Raw genomic sequence first — 18,259 nt, 5'->3', positions numbered from 1 at the left:
ACTGGGCGTGACAAAGCGACCGTGGCAAATCATTTTGTCAGTACTAGGGGTGTGCGATATTGACAAAAAATAATCTCAATATTTTCTGGGATTTTATCGATAAAGATAATTAGACAGTATTTTGCTGAGTGTGTTATTTCTTAAGGACCTTAAGGACTATCGTGGACAGCTGAATCCTAAAGTTTTTGATATTCTTCATATTCTGTGTACAGCAGTGACCAAGAAGTTTAAACTGATTTTTAACTTTTATGGTCATTTTTACAATTAAGCCATTTTTTTTCTAAAAGTGTGCATACTCATTTGAGTCAAATTCTTACATTTAATCAGTCAATTATAATAATAATACATTTAGGCTATTACTAAACAAATGAAATCAGTATCAATAAAATTCATCTTTGCAGAAGTGGAATTTAGATGTATTTACACAATGCAGCTCAGAGGGACAAGGAATTGCTTTAACCTGCAGTTACAAATGCATAAATAATGTTTCGATATTTAAACATGAAATGTTGAATACTGATATTTGAAATAATTGGAAAAATGAAAAGATACTTTAAATGTGAAATTAAAACCGCCAGCAAGTCACCGAATCATTTAAGCGGTTGATTCATTCAGGAACGAAACAACATCATGTTGCTCAGAGACGCAAAACAGTGCTGTGGCTGTGTTTGGAATGTTTTTTTTTTGTTGGTGAAATAGTGCAGAAATAGCGCAAAAACAGCCAATATGGTGTCTAAAACGTAACCATGCTGATTTTTAAGAAAAAAACGCGCTATTCGTGTGATATTGATTAACTATATGAATTGATATAAATATATACATTTTCTGCCCCCTTATCTTGAATTATGTGATCATTCTTAATGCATTTTAATAGACTGAATCATGAAGTGAAAGAACGCACTCTAAATGCGCACGCGCACTAAAGCCTGTGTTGGTCTAACCAGACTTCATCACGTCGCGTATGCGTGCCTCTGTAGGTGTGTTTTGTTTAGTTTTTGCAATATACTCGATAATGTGATGTCTCACGAGTTCAGTATTTGCGCTAAACCTGTGCAGATTTGGCTTGCATGAAATTCCCCAAGAAATTGAGCAAGCATAACTTACGAAAAGTAACCCGCCAAATTGGCTAGTGATTTGACAGCGTTACCCGCCACAGCTGATTTTTTTTTACCCGCATTTGGCGGGTTGGCGGGTGTTCATTTCAAACCCTGATCCCGACTAAAGAAAATCTCAGCGTTCAAACGTTAATTTGACTGTTAATCTTATTATCTAGTATTTTCACTTCAGTTTCACAGGAACAAAATTAAACCTTTCGCACAAGACACTTTCTTGCTGAATTCATACTGAGGACTCTGTTAGTAGGGTGAGCATCTAAGGTGAGTCTGTTCTTATAGCTGTTGGTGTTAGTAGGGTGGGTAAGTATTAAAGATGAAGCTGAAATGTGTCCTGCCTTCCTCTCCAGCCACACCTGTGTACATGCAGGTGAGCATGAGACCCAGGGCAGCCATGGCACGGTGTGGGCTGGGCATGTTCACACGCTCAACGCTCAGCTTGACTAGCGTCTCTGCGTCCACACGCGACAACTGCTCAGACAGAAGCAACCGCTCCAGACCTCGCAGAATGCAGTGGTAGATGATGGATGGTGTGGCCTCCTCACTAGCAGACAGCATCATACAGCACAGCTGGAAATGAAGAGAAGGTACAATAGGAGAGAGAGAAGGTTCAGTGACAAATCAGTGTCCAAGGAAAAAAAAAATGTAGCTTAGAACATGTTAAGTTCTTAAAAGTACATGCTCTTTATATTCACATTGGTTTTGGAAAACATTTTTACCATACAACACCATTTCCAAGAGGAGGTTAAATTTAAAGGGATAGTTCACCCAAAAATGAAACTGAAATGAAACCAAACAGTTGTGGGTAGCCATTGACTTTCATAGTATTTTTTCCCCTACACTATCAAAGTCAATGGATACCAGGCAACTGTTTGGTTACCAACAATCCTCAAAATATTGAATTTTGTGTTCAACAGAAGAAATACCGGTTGGATACAGCTTGAGGGTGAATAAATGTTAACAGAATTTAAATTTTTTGGGTGAACTATCCCTTTAATGAAACACTTGTGGTATGTTGTAGCCAAGTAAAATGTGAAAATATATTTTCCTTAAACCTTGAACACATGCGAGTATTTATTACTTTCAAAAACGTTTTAAAATATTTATTTTTCAAAAATGTTTTTACAAATATCACAATTTATTAAATCAGAAATATAATTTAGTTTTTGGAAAATCATGCCACGTAACATTTTACAACCTGAATATACCTTGTCTTGTCAGAGAAAGGTCAAATTATAGTATAATTTCTTGTTTTGCTGTTTCTGCATGTTTTTTCAGCCACATGGCTTTGTTGGTTGCACCACATAACTTAAAACATTTTTGTTTTCTCTAAATAATACAGGATTATGGCAAACTACTTGCCAAACTAGAATAATTTTCTGAATTAATATATTTATAGATAGGACAATAAAAACAGCATCATGTCATTGACCCAGAAACCGACCAGTTGAGGTCCAGAATCAGACTGACCAGTTAACTCTTTCCCCGGAATTTTCTGCCATTTATGAGACAACGCTTCCCTGCCAGTGACAGAATTTTCCGGCTTTCTGTCACTGGTGTATGGCAGGAGTCGCTATTATGCATCTACTGAAAGACGTGATTTTCTTGTTTTTTTGTTGCTTTTTTATGAAACTTACTCATATTCAAGTGTTAATAAAACCAGAATGCATGAAGCTTGAATAAAACAGGGTTTTTTGTTTAAAAGCTGTTAAAAATGTTCTCTTCTTTGTTTTGATATATTACATGTTCAGATATTCATACAACAAAATATTGTGGGGACCATGAAAATTTTGTGAAAATGATCAAAAATGCTTGCGGTGGCTGGCAACTTAAAAAAAAAAAACGCTGACGGGGAAAGAGTTAATATTTCAACACTTTTTTCCAAATTGTTTCACCTGAATGATCCCGGCATTGAACTCGGACCCTACATCCAGAGGGTAGTTCTCCATCATGTAGAATGCCACCGCGCACATCACCAACACATGCTGTTGGTTGTGTAGATTCACACATCTGAGAGACACACACAAACAGTGTTAGGCATAAACACGCTCATCTATTTTCAGTGAGGCTATCTGATGCTAATTCTAGCCCTGGTCTTTAATGAGGGATCTCAGATCTCAGTAAGACACCATACATTACAGCTAATGAGGAGCTGATGACCATGCAGCGTGCAGGCGTGTGTTGTGATTGCCAGTGTGAACCTATTATTGAGTCTCCCAGCATGCCACAGAGACTTTGGCATTAGCTTTGACTGCATGGGGCATAACCTCTTAAGAGAGACGCTAACAGTGTGAAGTCTTTCATCCAATGCAGGACGCAAGCCGTTAACCTCTCATCCCATATTCTCTTAAATAAAACAACAAATATTAAGAGTTAGTGTAACACTAATGATTGGTGTGTGGAGTAGGGGTTAAAGCTCAAGGCTGCTAATAGGAAGATTGCTGATTCAATCCCAGCAAAGACAGAGCATAAAGTGTGTGTATGTATTCAGGTTGTAGTGTTACTCACTGTGCTATAGCTCTAAGGTTAGACAGCAGGTATTCATTGACGGTAGGTATAAGCTGGCGTGCCGTATCGTCCAGTAGGTCGCACTCCAGCACGTACAGAACTCCGTGAAGAGCGGCAATTCGACTGGGCAGATGAGTGCTGCGCAAGGTGCTTTCCAACAGACGGCACACAGGCTCTGCGATGGCTTTATCCTGACACAAGTACATTAGTCCCGACTGTTAAATAGCTGTAGCTGCATTTATTTATATAGCTACTGCATCAGTGCATATACATGCTCACCATGCCAAGCACTGCCGCTGCTTTGCAGATAGCTGGCACGAGGTACTGGTTGAGAATCTCATCTTCTGGTGGATGGACCTTCTGCAGCTCAGTCAAAGTAGAGAACATCATATCAAACTGATTCCTCTCAGTGAAGAGATCAGACACTGCCAGCAGCTTGAAGACACAGAGAGACAAAGAAAGGATATGTGTTAACTGTATAGAAAGAAAATTTGAACGTTTACACTCTTAAAACACACTGTTCAAACTCTCAAATGTTTATTTACTGTACTAGGCAGCAAAAGTTGAAACATGTCAACTGAATCACTAAACAAATACACAGTATGACTAGTATAGCCTGATTCATGAACAAATTACTTCTGTGACCTAGTTCTTATAAAGAATCATAAAACAACTCACAAACTCAGGAGTTATCAGTCTGAATCAGTCTTAATAAAATAAATTATGTACTCAATGAAACAGAGTGGTTACTGAATTTACATCTGACTCACTTCAGTTATGTCTGATTTGAAATGAGGCAAGAACTGTTTTGTAACGTTAGCTTTGTGACAAAGCAGAGCAAAAGATTATTTTAGTTAAACATAATTTCTGTATATTCCTGCTTAATTTAAATTAAAACATTGAATCATGAACTAAATGTTTAAAACAGTAAACACACAGTATGTCAGTTTCACCGCTAGACATCACTTCAAAATGACCAAAATAGAATGTTACCAAAATAGCACTTTTTGTGTGAATTTCAATTTTTTTTATTTCATTGATTTTAAATGTTCCTTTTGTGTTCATTTCGTAAAAAGCAGCAAGTGGCACTACATCCAGGTTTCTTTTAACAAGTGTTGATTTTGCAGAAAATTGGTAGGTATTTCGTAACAATAGCTGTTCTATACAGATCATGCCTTTTTCATTGGGGCCAAAAAACCCACCATTTAACTATTTTTTTTTTTTGAGAACAAATGGAAAAATTTCTATATATATCATTTATCGTCAAAATCTGGAAAAATATTGAGATATACATTTTTAGCTATATCGCCCAGCCCTACTATACAACATAAAAAGGCTGATGAAATGCTAAGCACAGACTCACCGATCTGACCACCTCACTGAGGAGCACAACAGGAGTCTTCTTGCTACTGGGGCTTCCAGGCAGGATCCACTGACTGTAGAGCTCCAGAAGGAACTGAGAGCAGGAATGGATGTCAACCCCAGCACGGTGCTTCCTGGAACCACCATGGTACATATAAAAAGCACATACTTTGTGTTGGTAATTTAATGGTCCATTACACAAAGAAGAGGCAAATATACCATAATGCATTTGGTGCTCCAGTTGTATTTCAAAAAACACAATGGCGCCTGTTAAAAAGAGCATGGTACTGTATTTTGTTGTACTTGCCTCAAAAAATAATGGAAAATCAATGCTACTGAAGATTTACTACCACTACCCTGATATCACATGTCAACAGCCCAAATTATGCCAGCACCGTGGTATATTTTGTTACCGTTTTTATTTATTAACCTCAAAAAATTTACTGAATGATTACAGTATTAGTGTACTGTGGTACTCCAAGGTACTCAAAATAATTTCTTAGTAATACCATGGTAGTTTACAATTAACATGATCTCACCTATAAAAAAACAATGAATGAATGATCTCAAAAGTGATGATCCCAAATCACTTTTCCTAAAAGTTTGGGATCAGTAAGATTTTTTAAATGTGTTTTAAAGAAGTCTCTTCTGTTCATCATGGCTGCATTTAATTTCATTGATCAAAAATGCAGAAAAAAACAGTAAAACTGTGAAATATTAACTATATAAATAATATATTAGATAATAATAATCAATTATATATATATTATATATTAAGAATTATTAATAATTAATTTAATATAAAATATAAACTGTTTTCTATTTAAATACATTTTAAAATGTAATTTATTCCTGTGATGCAAAGCTGAATTTTCAGCATTCATTACTCCAGTCTTCAGTGTCACATGATCCTTCTGAAATCATTCTAATATGCTGATCTGATACTTAAGAAACATTTATTGTTATTATCAGTGACATTTTGATAAATTTTTTTCAGGATTCTTTGACGAATAGACAGTTCAAAAGAACAGCGTTTATGTGTAAAATTATTATTTTTTGTAACAACATAATTGTCTTAACTGTCACTTGTGATCAATTTAATGCATCCTTGCTGAATAAAATTAATTTCTTAATAATGAAAAAAAAAAAATCTTACCCCAAACTTTTGAACTGTTGTGTATACTCAACTTAATCAGTAATTTGACATAGTAGCTTACCTATTTAAGGTACTATTTAAATTATCTTATGCCTCCACATATGTCTTTACTATCTGTAATTCTTTTAATTGTATTCATTTTTGAGTGATGTAATGAAGAAATCAAAGATTCTGTAAGATATCGTAAAATTTCATGACTACTTTTATAGAGACACAAACTCTGAAACTTGTCTCTCATACCCAGAGTGTTAATGCGGTAGAGGAACTCTCTGAAGACATCTTTCTCCTGCAGGAACTCTACAGGGATCTCTGGCAATGCTGTGCCAAATTCTCCACTCGGCCTGGGGGACCAGCCCAGCTTCCAGACCTGTTAAATCAAACAAACAAACACTTTCATATGCTTCTAAACACACATAAACACAATGAACGCATAAACACTCAATCATTGTCTCTCACCAGTGGTGGGATTCGGGTGTAGCTGTTCACAATGGGCAGCCTGGCCAGGCTGATGATGACATTCCGTAGGGTAGGTGTAAGGAACGCTGGAATGTTCTTGTTTCTGTGGTGACCCAGAGCCAGCACACTTTGCAGACCTTCAACCAGCTCAGCCATGATCTCACAACACCGCCATTCAAGTTGTTCTTAAAATTTTTTTAAAAAATAACAAAAACAACCGTGACATTAACGCTTGTTGTTGTGGTCATCATGGATCAGTGTGTAACATATATGTGTTAACCTACTATCTGCAGAGTCCAACTGGTCTTCTGACTGCTCTGTTTTCCGCTCCGGCGTCAGAAGCTGGTCACCAGGACCAACAGCGACTACATAACACACATAACATCATAATCACAAAATGAATATAAATTTTGATTGCACTTTTATAAGGTTTTATTAGGCCGTGTTTTCCAGAGTTTTGCAACACACACCTGCGTGGATGAGGAGCTGTATACAGTGGACAATGGAGCAGGTGTGTGTGAGGTAGGTGTGTGAGGCGAAGTGTGTCCACACCGCCGGCTGCTGGAGAGCCAGACACAGACACGACAGACTCATCTGCATGTCCACACTCAGAGGCAGCTGATCCTGCAGCAAACGCCAAACCACCACCTACAGATACAGAAAGAGAAACATGCGCTGAGTGGCTTTTATTTATATAGGACGTTATGCCTACATCATATGCTGAAACGCAACTCTCTCGTGAATGCACATATGACAGTTAGGGAAAGCTAGAGATTATGGTTTACACAGTTTTAAATATTGATATTTTTCTTACACAAACGCATCGCTTCAGAAGGCCTTTATTAACCCCCGGAGCCGTGTGGAGTACTTTTCATGATGGATGGATGCACTTTTTTGGGCTTCAAAATCTTGACCCCAATTCACTACCATTATAAAGCTTGAAAGAGCCAGGACATTTTTAAATATAACTCCGATTGTATTCATCTGAAAGAACAAAGTCATATACACCTAGGATGGCTTGAGGGTGAGTAAATCATGGGGTAATTTTCATTTTTGGGTGAACTATCCCTTTAATCAAACTGTCTGTCTGTGGAAATTAAACCGCAAAAACACTGATATTTAAATATTATGTCTGCAAGTTCTGCGCATCTATGTGTGAAGATATGGAGCTGTTTTGTCTACTACACACATTCTCAAGTGACATCTCACTATTTGAAGACACTTCACATGAACTACATCTCCAGAGCTGCGCTGAGAGTTCACTTCACCAAGTCATTTGATAAAACTTTCGTCAGATACTTTCTTAAAGCAATAATAATAATAATAAACTTTATTAAACACTATTTAAGGAATATCACAATTTTTTTAATTTTTAAATAGTAAATCTCTGTTGTGCAGCACTTTGCTTGCCAAAAAAGGAATTGTTCAAACTGTATTGTAATACATTTTAAAGGATCAGTTAAATTAAAAACACAGAATCCAAAAAACTTCAAAAACAGACAAAAGAGTTTCTGAAATTTTTTATTTTATTTTTTTTATTCTTAGTGCACTATTATTGTTAAAATTAAATTCAATTATAAAATTACTTAAGTTTTATGAATTCAATTGATTACAAATCCTTTTTGATTATTTTATTTGGTCTTTTGGTCCTTAAAAGTTGAAATGTAAAACACAACATTTTGTTAAAAAATAAAACGAAATTTGTGAAAAAATAAAACCCTATTTATATTTATATTTATAGCATTAAAAAATCTTATTTTTCAGGATAGACCAGCCAATGCGCAATGCTATGCTAGCATTAATTTCGTCGACGAAAAATGTTCATTGACAAGCTTTTTTCCCATGACTAAAACGAGACGATGACGAGACAACAATAAGGTCAATAAACGATAACTGTGACTATACCAACATGCAATATCGTTGACGATAAAAGACAAGACTAAAATGTATTAAACTATACCAAATTTTTTTTTTTTTCGTTATTGTCGAGAAAATAAAGGAGACAAAATATTATTGTGGACTGCTGTACATGTCTCTCCTACGCGAGCTTTCATGTGTGCGGTTGCCAGATATCAAGAGTTCAAATCCCCAAATCAGAGCTTCTCTGTTAAAAGGTTACATTTTCTGTCCGGTGTTTTGCTTAATTTTTGCAATCTGGCAACCATGCACACACGCTCGCTCTACATGTTTTAATCCAGTATTTTTTCCCATGACTAAAACGAGACGATGACGAGACAACAATAAGGTCAATAAACGATAACTGTGACTATACCAACATGCAATATCGTTGACGATAAAAGACAAGACTAAAATGTATTAAACTATACCAAATTTTTTTTTTTTTCGTTATTGTCGAGAAAATAAAGGAGACAAAATATTATTGTGGACTGCTGTACATGTCTCTCCTACGCGAGCTTTCATGTGTGCGGTTGCCAGATATCAAGAGTTCAAATCCCCAAATCAGAGCTTCTCTGTTAAAAGGTTACATTTTCTGTCCGGTGTTTTGCTTAATTTTTGCAATCTGGCAACCATGCACACACGCTCGCTCTACATTGCGGAAGCGCCAACGATGATCTGAAAACAGACAAACAAGTAAGCTGGAGTTTAGCGAATTCCATGTGAGACGTTCGGCTTAAATGAAAGTGTCATTCAGTCTGTCTGTGTTCTGTCATGAGATCCCGAGTATTTTGTTTATGATTGTGGTTGCTAAATAAATGCACTTACTCAACCGCTGTTGTTTTAATAGAGAAACATCATTGAGTGAGTGAGTGAGTGAGCGATGTGACATGTGGCCAAGTATGGTGTCCCACACTCTGAATTTGTGCTCTGCATTTAACCCATTCAAGTGCACACACACAGCAGTGAGTAGTGAACACACGAACACACCCGGCGCAGTGCAATTCCAATAATTCCATTGCAATTTGGAATTATTGGAATTACTATTAGGAATTTCACTGTTAAACTATTTTTTGTTTGTTTTTACCAGTTTTCATAATGTAGACAGAGAGAGTGCTAATCTAAGTCTTTGATATTAATTTATATATTAAATAGCCTGTAATAAATCAGTACACTAGATAAGGTCAAATAAACCATGTGTACGAGTACACATGATTTGTACAATACCTGAAATGTAAAAATTAATTTCTCAAATGACAACAATCATTGCGATAATAATTTTTAGCAAAAAATATTTTTTTCAGTTTAACCATTATACAGCATGACGAAGACTTGACTAAGTTTTCATTGACTAAAACTAGACTAAAATGTTCAGACATTTAGCAGACTAAAACTTGACTAAACAAAAACAGGACAAGGTTGACTAAATATGGTAATAATTAAAAAGTAAATTTGACACAGGACTAAGACTAATTTAAAAGACTAAGGTGATGACTTTATCAACTGGCGACTGGCTCTTTTACTGAGAAGGCGGGACTGTTCCGCCATATTGCGCGTTGCACTTTCTCCCATTCATAAGTAATAGGAATGCACTGTCTTTGTATATCTAACGTCTCTGTTTTTTACTTACTGGCATCACCCGGTAAGTTTGTCTGTTTGACCAATGCGTGCCAAACATTTATTTTCACAGTGCCGAGGCTTTTATTTTAACAGCACTGAGATTGTACTGTCGGTTACAGTGTTTACTTCCTTTTTATTCACGTTTTTAAGAAGTTTATTTCTGATAAATACTATAAGAGAATTACATAATCAAGATCTTTCTTTCAATATTGATTCATTTTCAAATGATCAAACAATCCATATTGGTCAGCCACTAGAATATCCCATATAAAATCATCCTATTTGCAAAGGATGCATCAGTCTTACCTCTATGGCGAGGGTGCTGAAGGTGGTAATGATTGTCTCTTTGTCTTTGGGAATGTGCAGTGATGACGGCAGTTTGGACAGAGACAGCAGGTACTGACTCAACACGCCACACAGACTCAACACTGTCTGATAAAACCCAGGCTCACCTGCAACCACACACATAAACACATGCAAAGAGAGTGTGTTCATTACCACTTCACTATAATTTGCAGCATTTGCCACAAAGGATAATTCCTATGTACTTACACCTACGAAAGTTTGGACAGATCTACTAATTTTATTTGTATTACTATTTTCACCATGATGTTGTTATAATAATAATAATAATAAAATCACCAAACCAATGAGATAACACAAATGTAAGGATGGGGATTTTGCAGTGACCAAAGCAATGTTAAACAAAGTTTGCCTTTGCCTTGATTATAGTATTGTACACATTTGTATGTTGATCAGTGCCACCTAATGTAGAGGAACAGATTTGGTTTGTTGTTAGCCAATGGTTACCCAAACAGGTTCGGGAGGGGGTTTGTGAGTTGATGAAAAGCTAATAATGAATTAAAATGAATGTAAAATTATTAGATTTTATTCAATTAATATTTGATTAGGTTCCTAAAATACCAGTGTGAGCATTAACCAACATTAGAAAACATGAATATACGAATGTGCCATTACATTATTAAAATATAAACTTCAAGCATGAGTAGGCATATTGTTTGGAGTGAATAAGCTTCATTCTGATTGTGACTCACTGTAGACTTGATTAAGCTTTTGCCAATAGTCCGCACACATTTTGGAGGAGGGTAGGAGGGTCTGATGAGGGGAAGGGAGGAGCTCAATGACACCAGCCAATCGCTCGAAGGCCACCTGTTGAGCTGTGTCAAATATAACCTTCCCATGATTCTTACACACCCTCTGTACCCCAACACTCAGACATGAAGCCAGCAGACACAAGTTAAAGTCCTGCAAATAAAATAACACAACTTCAGTGTCTGTTCATGTTATAAAATGTTGAGTTGATTAGCTGATTGGCATGTCACCATATTCTAATTTGTTGAGATTGGGTTTTTGTTAAATGTGAGCCAAAATCATCACAATTAAAAGAACCAAAGACTTAAACTACTTCAGTCTGTGTGCATTGAATTTATTTAATACACGAGTTTCACAATTTGAGTTGAATTACTGAAATAAATGAACTTTTTCACGACATTCTAATTTATTGAGATTTATTTATCTATTTGGTCTTTACCTTGCAGGTCATGATTGCGTTCAGGTCAGATTGAGGAAGTTTTGTCAGCAGCTCTGTAGTTTCATATAGAGCTCCTTCACGTCTCAAACAACATTGAGATTTCACCAGAGCAACATACCAATCCTGCAATGCACACAAACAATAGTAATGTTATGCTTTTGCTAAGGATTTTTCAGCTATTTTCAGCTAGAAACCAAAGTAATTCATACTTTATTGGGTTCCACATATTCAGGGGGAGGGGGCAGGTTCCCATCCAGTGGGTGCGAGGTGATGGGGGCGGCAGGGCTCGTGGTATCTTCAGCAACAGTGGCTCTGAACCTGTCCAGTAGGGAGTAGAACCGCTGATGCCTGACATAAGAAAAAAAAGGGCATTTTAAAAAGCAGTGTTGGGAGATCTTCTTATCAACAGCAACAAAACAAATAGATCAGAAGTAAACTGATGAGGCGCTTTACCTTTGCGCAAGGCCACTGGTCTGCAGGTACTGCTGAATCCTGTCCAGCTCCTCCAGTGGCAGCTGAGCGATACTATTCTACAGTAGGAGAAGAAAACACAATCCTCAATTGGTAACCATTTAGTGCAGTGGTTCTCATCCAGGGGTCCGGGGGCCCACTATGTGCCCTTCCAAGGGGGCTGCAAGATGGCTTAATATGATATAAAGTAGATGTAAGCTGACATTGTATTACTTATTTTAGTTTGTTCCCTCAACAACTGTCATTTTAATTTAACTAATCATTAAAATTAATATTATTATATTATTATTAATATTTTGCCACATTCTTCATTAATAAAATTACAAACCTCAGTGCACAATTTGGATAAAAGCATCTGCTAAATGACTAAATGTAAATGTAAAATGTTTAATATTAGTCATGGAAATTTTTACAATGATTTTATTATATATATTTATTTATTATTTATATTATATATTATTTTATCTAATCATGTCAATCTCTAAAATATTTTATCGGGTAGAAATGGTCATTTGTGAGTAAAAAAAAAACATTTAAAAATACTGTAATCACAAATTACAAGAAGTGACGTAAATTCCTTTGTAATAAAAATAAATCATTGAAAAACATTCAGTTATTTAATTAGATATTTTAAATTTATTTGAATTAGTTACAATTATTTTATTTAATTAATGAGGTTTTATTATTGTAATGTATAATATTTATATAAATATTTAAATATTTAATTCAACTAATTTAAAGTGCCTCTTCTTGTTTCTGTATAATAAAAAAAACTGAAAATCAGCAGTATTGTCATTACAGCAGAATTGCCAGGAATTTCTTGGGGGAGCTTCAAATATCGTCTTTGACAATAAGAAAAGCTGATTTGTGGTATTTGACTTAAAGTGAGACACAAGAATAGATCTTGATTATAACTAAAAAAATAACTGGGAAGCCACTGGCTTCTAAAAGAATCATTTAGGAGCCAAATTACTTTAGTTGCCATATTACAGAATTGCTTGTTATAGACTGTTGTTATGAGCCTAAGTCCTTTGTTTGTTGTTTCTATTCTGCCCTCTTGTGTTCTCTCTGTGTATGTGTATGTTTGTGTTTCAGATGGGCGGCTCCTTGATATAATTTGCTGGAGGCTGCGATTGGTTCTCCTCCTCACCTGACCTCACCTGATCAGTCATCCATCCTCACAATCTATTACAGTAGTAGAAGTTTCACAGGGAGCTGCATTAAATTGTTTATTTTTAACTGCATTTTTTGTCATAGTATTTCAATTCTGTTATTTATTTGCAATTATTTTAGTTTTATTTAATTACCATTTATTACAACAAATGGCACAGACAGTAAAATAAGCTGGTAGTGAGTTGTTACTGTGTGTGTGGCCGTGTTTTACCTGCAAGGTCTCGGCAAGCAGCATCTCCACACGTCTGCAGGCGAGTGTGTCCACCATGCGAGCCAGCACACGGAACGGCGTGTTGAGTAGCTTGTCCACGTATAGCATTAGCAGAGCCCCAGACTGACTTAGATGAATGCCCTCCAGACACTGCAGGGTCTTCTTCAGCATTACCGGCTGGAGATTTACACATTTAAAACATAAAGTGACTGAAAAGATAAGCAAAGCACGAACTAAAAGAAGATGCAGTGCATGTGCATATACATACAGTAGAAAGGTTGTCGCAGCGTGATTGTATAGCCTGTATGAAGAGTCCGCTGGCTGCCGAATTTCGGTGCACAGCACTGATGAGATCCTGCACTGGAGGCTCATGGGAAAGACTGATCAGATCACTCACATGATTCACTGTCAGCCACGTCAGATGCTCAGAGTCATGCAGGTTTTGACACTTGAGACAGGAGGAGAAAAAACAAAGATGACCTTTTTATTTTTTGTAAAGTGCTATGTATAAAATATTTCATATGAAATACAATACTAAATTGTAAGCTTGGCAAACAGAGATGTTTTACATAATGGTATCATACCAGTTAACAAATGATTTTAGGAGATTTTTTTTTTAATTATCAGTATCAGATGATTTTGCATATATAATGGCCGGTACACTCACTTTAAGGGGCAGTTCACCCAAAAATGGAAGTTCTCTCATCATTTACTCACCCTCAAGTTGTTCCAAACCTGTAAGAATTTATGTCTTCTGCTGAACACAAAAGAAGATATTTTGAAGAATGTGGGTAACCAAACAGTTTCTGGTCCTTATTGATTTTTCATTTGTTTTGTTTTTTTCCATACTACGGAAGTCAACAGGGACCAGCAACTGTTTGTTCACCCACATTCTTTAAAATATCTTCTTTTGTGTTCAGCAGAAGAAAGAAGCTCACAGGTTTGGGACAATTTGAGGGTGAGTAAATGATGACAGAATTTTCAAGAAAAATTTCTTTAAAAAAAAAAATCTTAAGTGATATGGAAGTTAAGATAGGTAAAATAAAACTCATGCTCAGACACTGCTTTAAAAAAAAAGGCACACATTGCTTATGTAATCTCACCACATAGTCACAGAAGAGGATAAGTGCTCCTCGTCGGACGATCTCTCTGTTACACATAGCCAACTTCCCCTCGGGTCTCTCCTCCTCTCCAGATGAGTGCGGACTCAGCAGCTTAGTGCTGGACAGACTGTGCCTCCTGATGAAATTATAAAGGGAAAACAAGTTGCTTAAAGGCAAAGTTACATATTTGTATAAACAACAACAGATCTACCATAGACTCTTACAAAGAGCAATTTCAAGCTTCACTTTACCAACATATAACTGTAATGACTCACAACACGTGGAAGGCCAATTTGTTTTTGCCCTTACAAAGAGCAATTTATTCCTAAAATTATAAAGAATTTTGCTTAGCCTGGTTGTAACAGTTGGAGGAGGCTTCATTTTAAACAGCCTTTCTCATTAGGCTGCTAGCATGTAGTCTGACCTGGGTGTCTGATGCACCTCTGACCACCAGGTGTAGTTGGTGTAGTTGATGATGAGAAGGACCTGACACCAGAGCAGGACCAGAGATGGGTGTGTAGTGATGAGCTGGAGCACCAGGCTGTTCAAACCCTCCAAAGCATAAAAATTACCCCCTTCCTCTTCCTCTGCCTTCAACAGCCTGCTGCCCGCTGCCGTGATTCGCCGGAACATTCCTGGAAAGTTGATGGCAAATGGGAACTTACTGAGAAATCTACTGAGAAATCTGCTGAGCTGGTAAAGGGCCGGTGTTTGGTTCTTACACCGTGACATGTGACTATATGAGTTAAGACACGAGATTCTGCCTACCTGATTTGAAGATGTGGATCAAACACATGAGCATTGTGCCCAGCTGCTGACAGTAGAACGTGTGCTGTTGTTCACTCATATCAACTTTCACCTGTTTAGTGGCGATATCATCCAGCAACACCCCCACTAACTGCAATAAGAACCTGACAAACAAAAAGAGATTAATAATTGTATTAATTAAATAATTATTATTATTGTTGTCGTGTTTGCCTTGTTGCTATGAACATTTAGAATATAGAACAATGGAACATTTTAGCAGAAGCATTCAACTAATCATACAAAAAAAGGAGGAAAACCTGTTTTTTCCCATTCAGTATGACTGTACAACAACAACAAATATAATTACCAAGGTTATTATTATTACTCAATATATTTTATTTTAGCATTTTTCCACACTAACTGACTTTATTTCCAGTGACCAGCAATTACCTAGCAAACGTTTCCTCAGGAGGGACGCGCTGCGGCTCTTCATTGGCGTCTTCCATGGTGGTGGGCGGGGCTTCAGGAGGGGAGGGGTCATCGTCACACAATCGACCGATGGTGGGACAGGAAAGGAGGTATGGCGACAAAGAAAGCTCCTGAATACGAGACAGAATGATGTCCTCTGTGGACTGTGAGATGAGGACGCGCAGGATTGCGAGAATCCCAGACACCCACAACTGCACCGTACACGCTGATGCCTACAGAAGAGAACAGGCAAACAATGAGCCACTTAACAGGATTAAGGTGCATTGGCAATACTGTCAAGCTAATTTTTCAGTGGGTAAAAAAACAGTCATTTCAATAGGAATCCATGTGATAGGGAATTTTGTGTGAAGGCAAAAGATTTCCCTATGTAGTTGGTCACTCAAATTCACCACGTGTACCAACAGAAAGCTGCTAAAAGTGACTTCTGTCTGAGCTATGCTTCATACACTATATGGACAAAAGCATTGAGACACACCTCTTAATTGCTGAATTCAGGTGTTTCAGTCAGACCCATTGCCAGTTATATAAAATCATGCACCTAACCACGCAGTCTGCATTTACAAACATTTGTGAAAAAATGGGTTGTTCTAAAGAGCTCAGTCAATTAAAGCGTGGTACTGTGATATGATGCCACCTTTGCTACAAGTCAGTCTGTGAAATTTCATCTCTGCTATTCAGCTGTGAGTGATATTGTGTTTAGGAACAGCAGCAAATCAGCCACAAAGTGGAAGATCATGTAAAGTCACTGAGTGCTGAGGAGCATGGTCCATAAAATCATCAACACTCTGCTGATTCCATAGCTAAAGAGAACCAAACTGTTACTGACATTAATATCAGCACAAAAACTGCTTCATGGACTGGTTTTTATGGCCAAGCAGCTGCATGCAAGCCTCAGATCACCTAGCACAATACCAAGCGTCAGATTGACTGGTGTAAAGCACGCCGCCAATGGACTATGGAGCAGTGGAAACATGTTCTGTGGAGTGAAGAATAGTCTCATAGGCGAGTCTGGGTTTGGCTGATACCAGGAGAACATTACCTGCCTGACTGCACTGTGCCAATTGTAAAGTTTGGTAGAGGAGCGATAATGGTATGGAGCTGTTTTTCAGGAGTTGCTGAAAACGCCACTTGCTTCCATGGTGGCCAATCATTCCAGTGAAGGCCAATCATAATGCTTCAGCGTACCAAGACAATTTGGACAATACTATGCTTCCAAATTTGTGGGAACAGTTTGGGGAAGGCCCTTTTCTATTCCAGCACGACTGTGCCTCAGTGCACAAAGCAAAGTCCATAAAGACATGGTTGGATGAGTTTGGTGTGGAAGAACTTGACTGGCCCACACAGAGCCCTGACCTCAACCCCACTGAGCACCTTTGGGATGAACTGGAATGGAGATTGCGAGCCAGGCCTTCTTATTCAACATCAGTGCCTTATCTCACAAATGCTCTACACTGTCCATATAGTGTGTATTGTTACACTACTGACATAGACAATGAACCATTTTGTCCACAAATTCGCCTGATAATAATATATACTGCACGAGGAAAGTAATCTAAGTGATGCGTGACTGAAGGTTCTCACTAGTGTAGAAGGTGTGATGAACATGCTCTTCAGTAGCATGTCCACAGGCCGCAGAGAGGAGGGAGCCACTGTCTCGAACAGTGTGTTTAACACACCCAAAGCCTCATGGGAGTCCAGGTGCATCTGTCAAGCAAACAAAAGCAAATCTGTAAAGTACACATTTAAAAAAACAACAACTGTTTATTAGATTTTATTCTGAATTTGAGATGAAACTCTTATAAAGGAAGTCGAGTAGACAGAGACGCACTTGCTGTTTGCCGATCATTGGCAGTATAATGTCAGAAATCTGCCGTGAAAGCCTCTTCCATTTATCTTCATTCTCTTTATGGCACTGCTGTAGGACTAGAATAAACATCTCCAGCACCTACACACAGAAGCATCCATTATTTTACATGTAAATCCATGAATGCAACACACACACAACAGAACAAAGTGTTACCTGATGGTGTTGTATGAGGCGTAGCAGCATGGACACCACCACTTCCTTCTGCGTGTCCAGCTCCTTCCCTGCATCTGCTTTATTGGAGCCACGCAGCACAAAGAGGTCATGTACTATAGGCTGCAGTGCAGGGATTGCTGGGAAATAAAGAGAAGAATAAGAATCAACAGTCTAACTTTTTCAAATGATTAGATTAATGTTTAAACTAGATGTCATATTATGTGAAATTTTACAGCCGATATGCAAATATTTATTTTCTTTTTTTTTTAAGTTTAAAATGTGATTTGGTAAACAGTCATTACATATTCACCTCAAGGATGTGAATATATATTCATATTGTGATTCTACACACCGTGTGTTACTGCCTTCCTGTCGCTGGCCAT

General features: G+C 37.4%; 1 protein-coding gene across 1 annotated transcript in view; it reads right to left on the bottom strand.

Annotated features, from left to right (window-relative positions):
* Positions 1 to 18,259, bottom strand: part of LOC107714228 (huntingtin-like) — a 48,239-nt gene that overhangs the window by 4,736 nt on the left and 25,244 nt on the right. Inside the window, exons 36-55 of the mRNA XM_016520029.1 lie at positions 15,818 to 16,068; positions 15,389 to 15,531; positions 15,045 to 15,255; positions 14,621 to 14,756; positions 13,786 to 13,965; positions 13,518 to 13,694; positions 12,116 to 12,192; positions 11,872 to 12,010; positions 11,663 to 11,785; positions 11,166 to 11,376; positions 10,417 to 10,562; positions 7,065 to 7,242; positions 6,879 to 6,959; positions 6,595 to 6,779; positions 6,366 to 6,505; positions 4,984 to 5,116; positions 3,900 to 4,055; positions 3,621 to 3,811; positions 3,008 to 3,122; positions 1,451 to 1,682 (exon numbers count right to left, since the gene is read on the bottom strand). Coding sequence (XP_016375515.1) covers positions 1,451 to 1,682; positions 3,008 to 3,122; positions 3,621 to 3,811; positions 3,900 to 4,055; positions 4,984 to 5,116; positions 6,366 to 6,505; positions 6,595 to 6,779; positions 6,879 to 6,959; positions 7,065 to 7,242; positions 10,417 to 10,562; positions 11,166 to 11,376; positions 11,663 to 11,785; positions 11,872 to 12,010; positions 12,116 to 12,192; positions 13,518 to 13,694; positions 13,786 to 13,965; positions 14,621 to 14,756; positions 15,045 to 15,255; positions 15,389 to 15,531; positions 15,818 to 16,068 — 3,205 coding nt within the window. The remainder of the gene's footprint in view (positions 1 to 1,450; positions 1,683 to 3,007; positions 3,123 to 3,620; positions 3,812 to 3,899; positions 4,056 to 4,983; positions 5,117 to 6,365; positions 6,506 to 6,594; positions 6,780 to 6,878; positions 6,960 to 7,064; positions 7,243 to 10,416; positions 10,563 to 11,165; positions 11,377 to 11,662; positions 11,786 to 11,871; positions 12,011 to 12,115; positions 12,193 to 13,517; positions 13,695 to 13,785; positions 13,966 to 14,620; positions 14,757 to 15,044; positions 15,256 to 15,388; positions 15,532 to 15,817; positions 16,069 to 18,259) is intronic.

This window comes from Sinocyclocheilus rhinocerous, unplaced genomic scaffold, assembly GCF_001515625.1.
Source record: "Sinocyclocheilus rhinocerous isolate Xijiao unplaced genomic scaffold, SAMN03320098_v1.1 scaffold3862, whole genome shotgun sequence".
In the NCBI taxonomy this organism is placed as follows: domain Eukaryota; kingdom Metazoa; phylum Chordata; class Actinopteri; order Cypriniformes; family Cyprinidae; genus Sinocyclocheilus; species Sinocyclocheilus rhinocerous.
The sequence above is the reverse complement of the archived record's forward strand: the minus strand, read 5'-3'. Positions and strand labels throughout refer to the sequence as shown.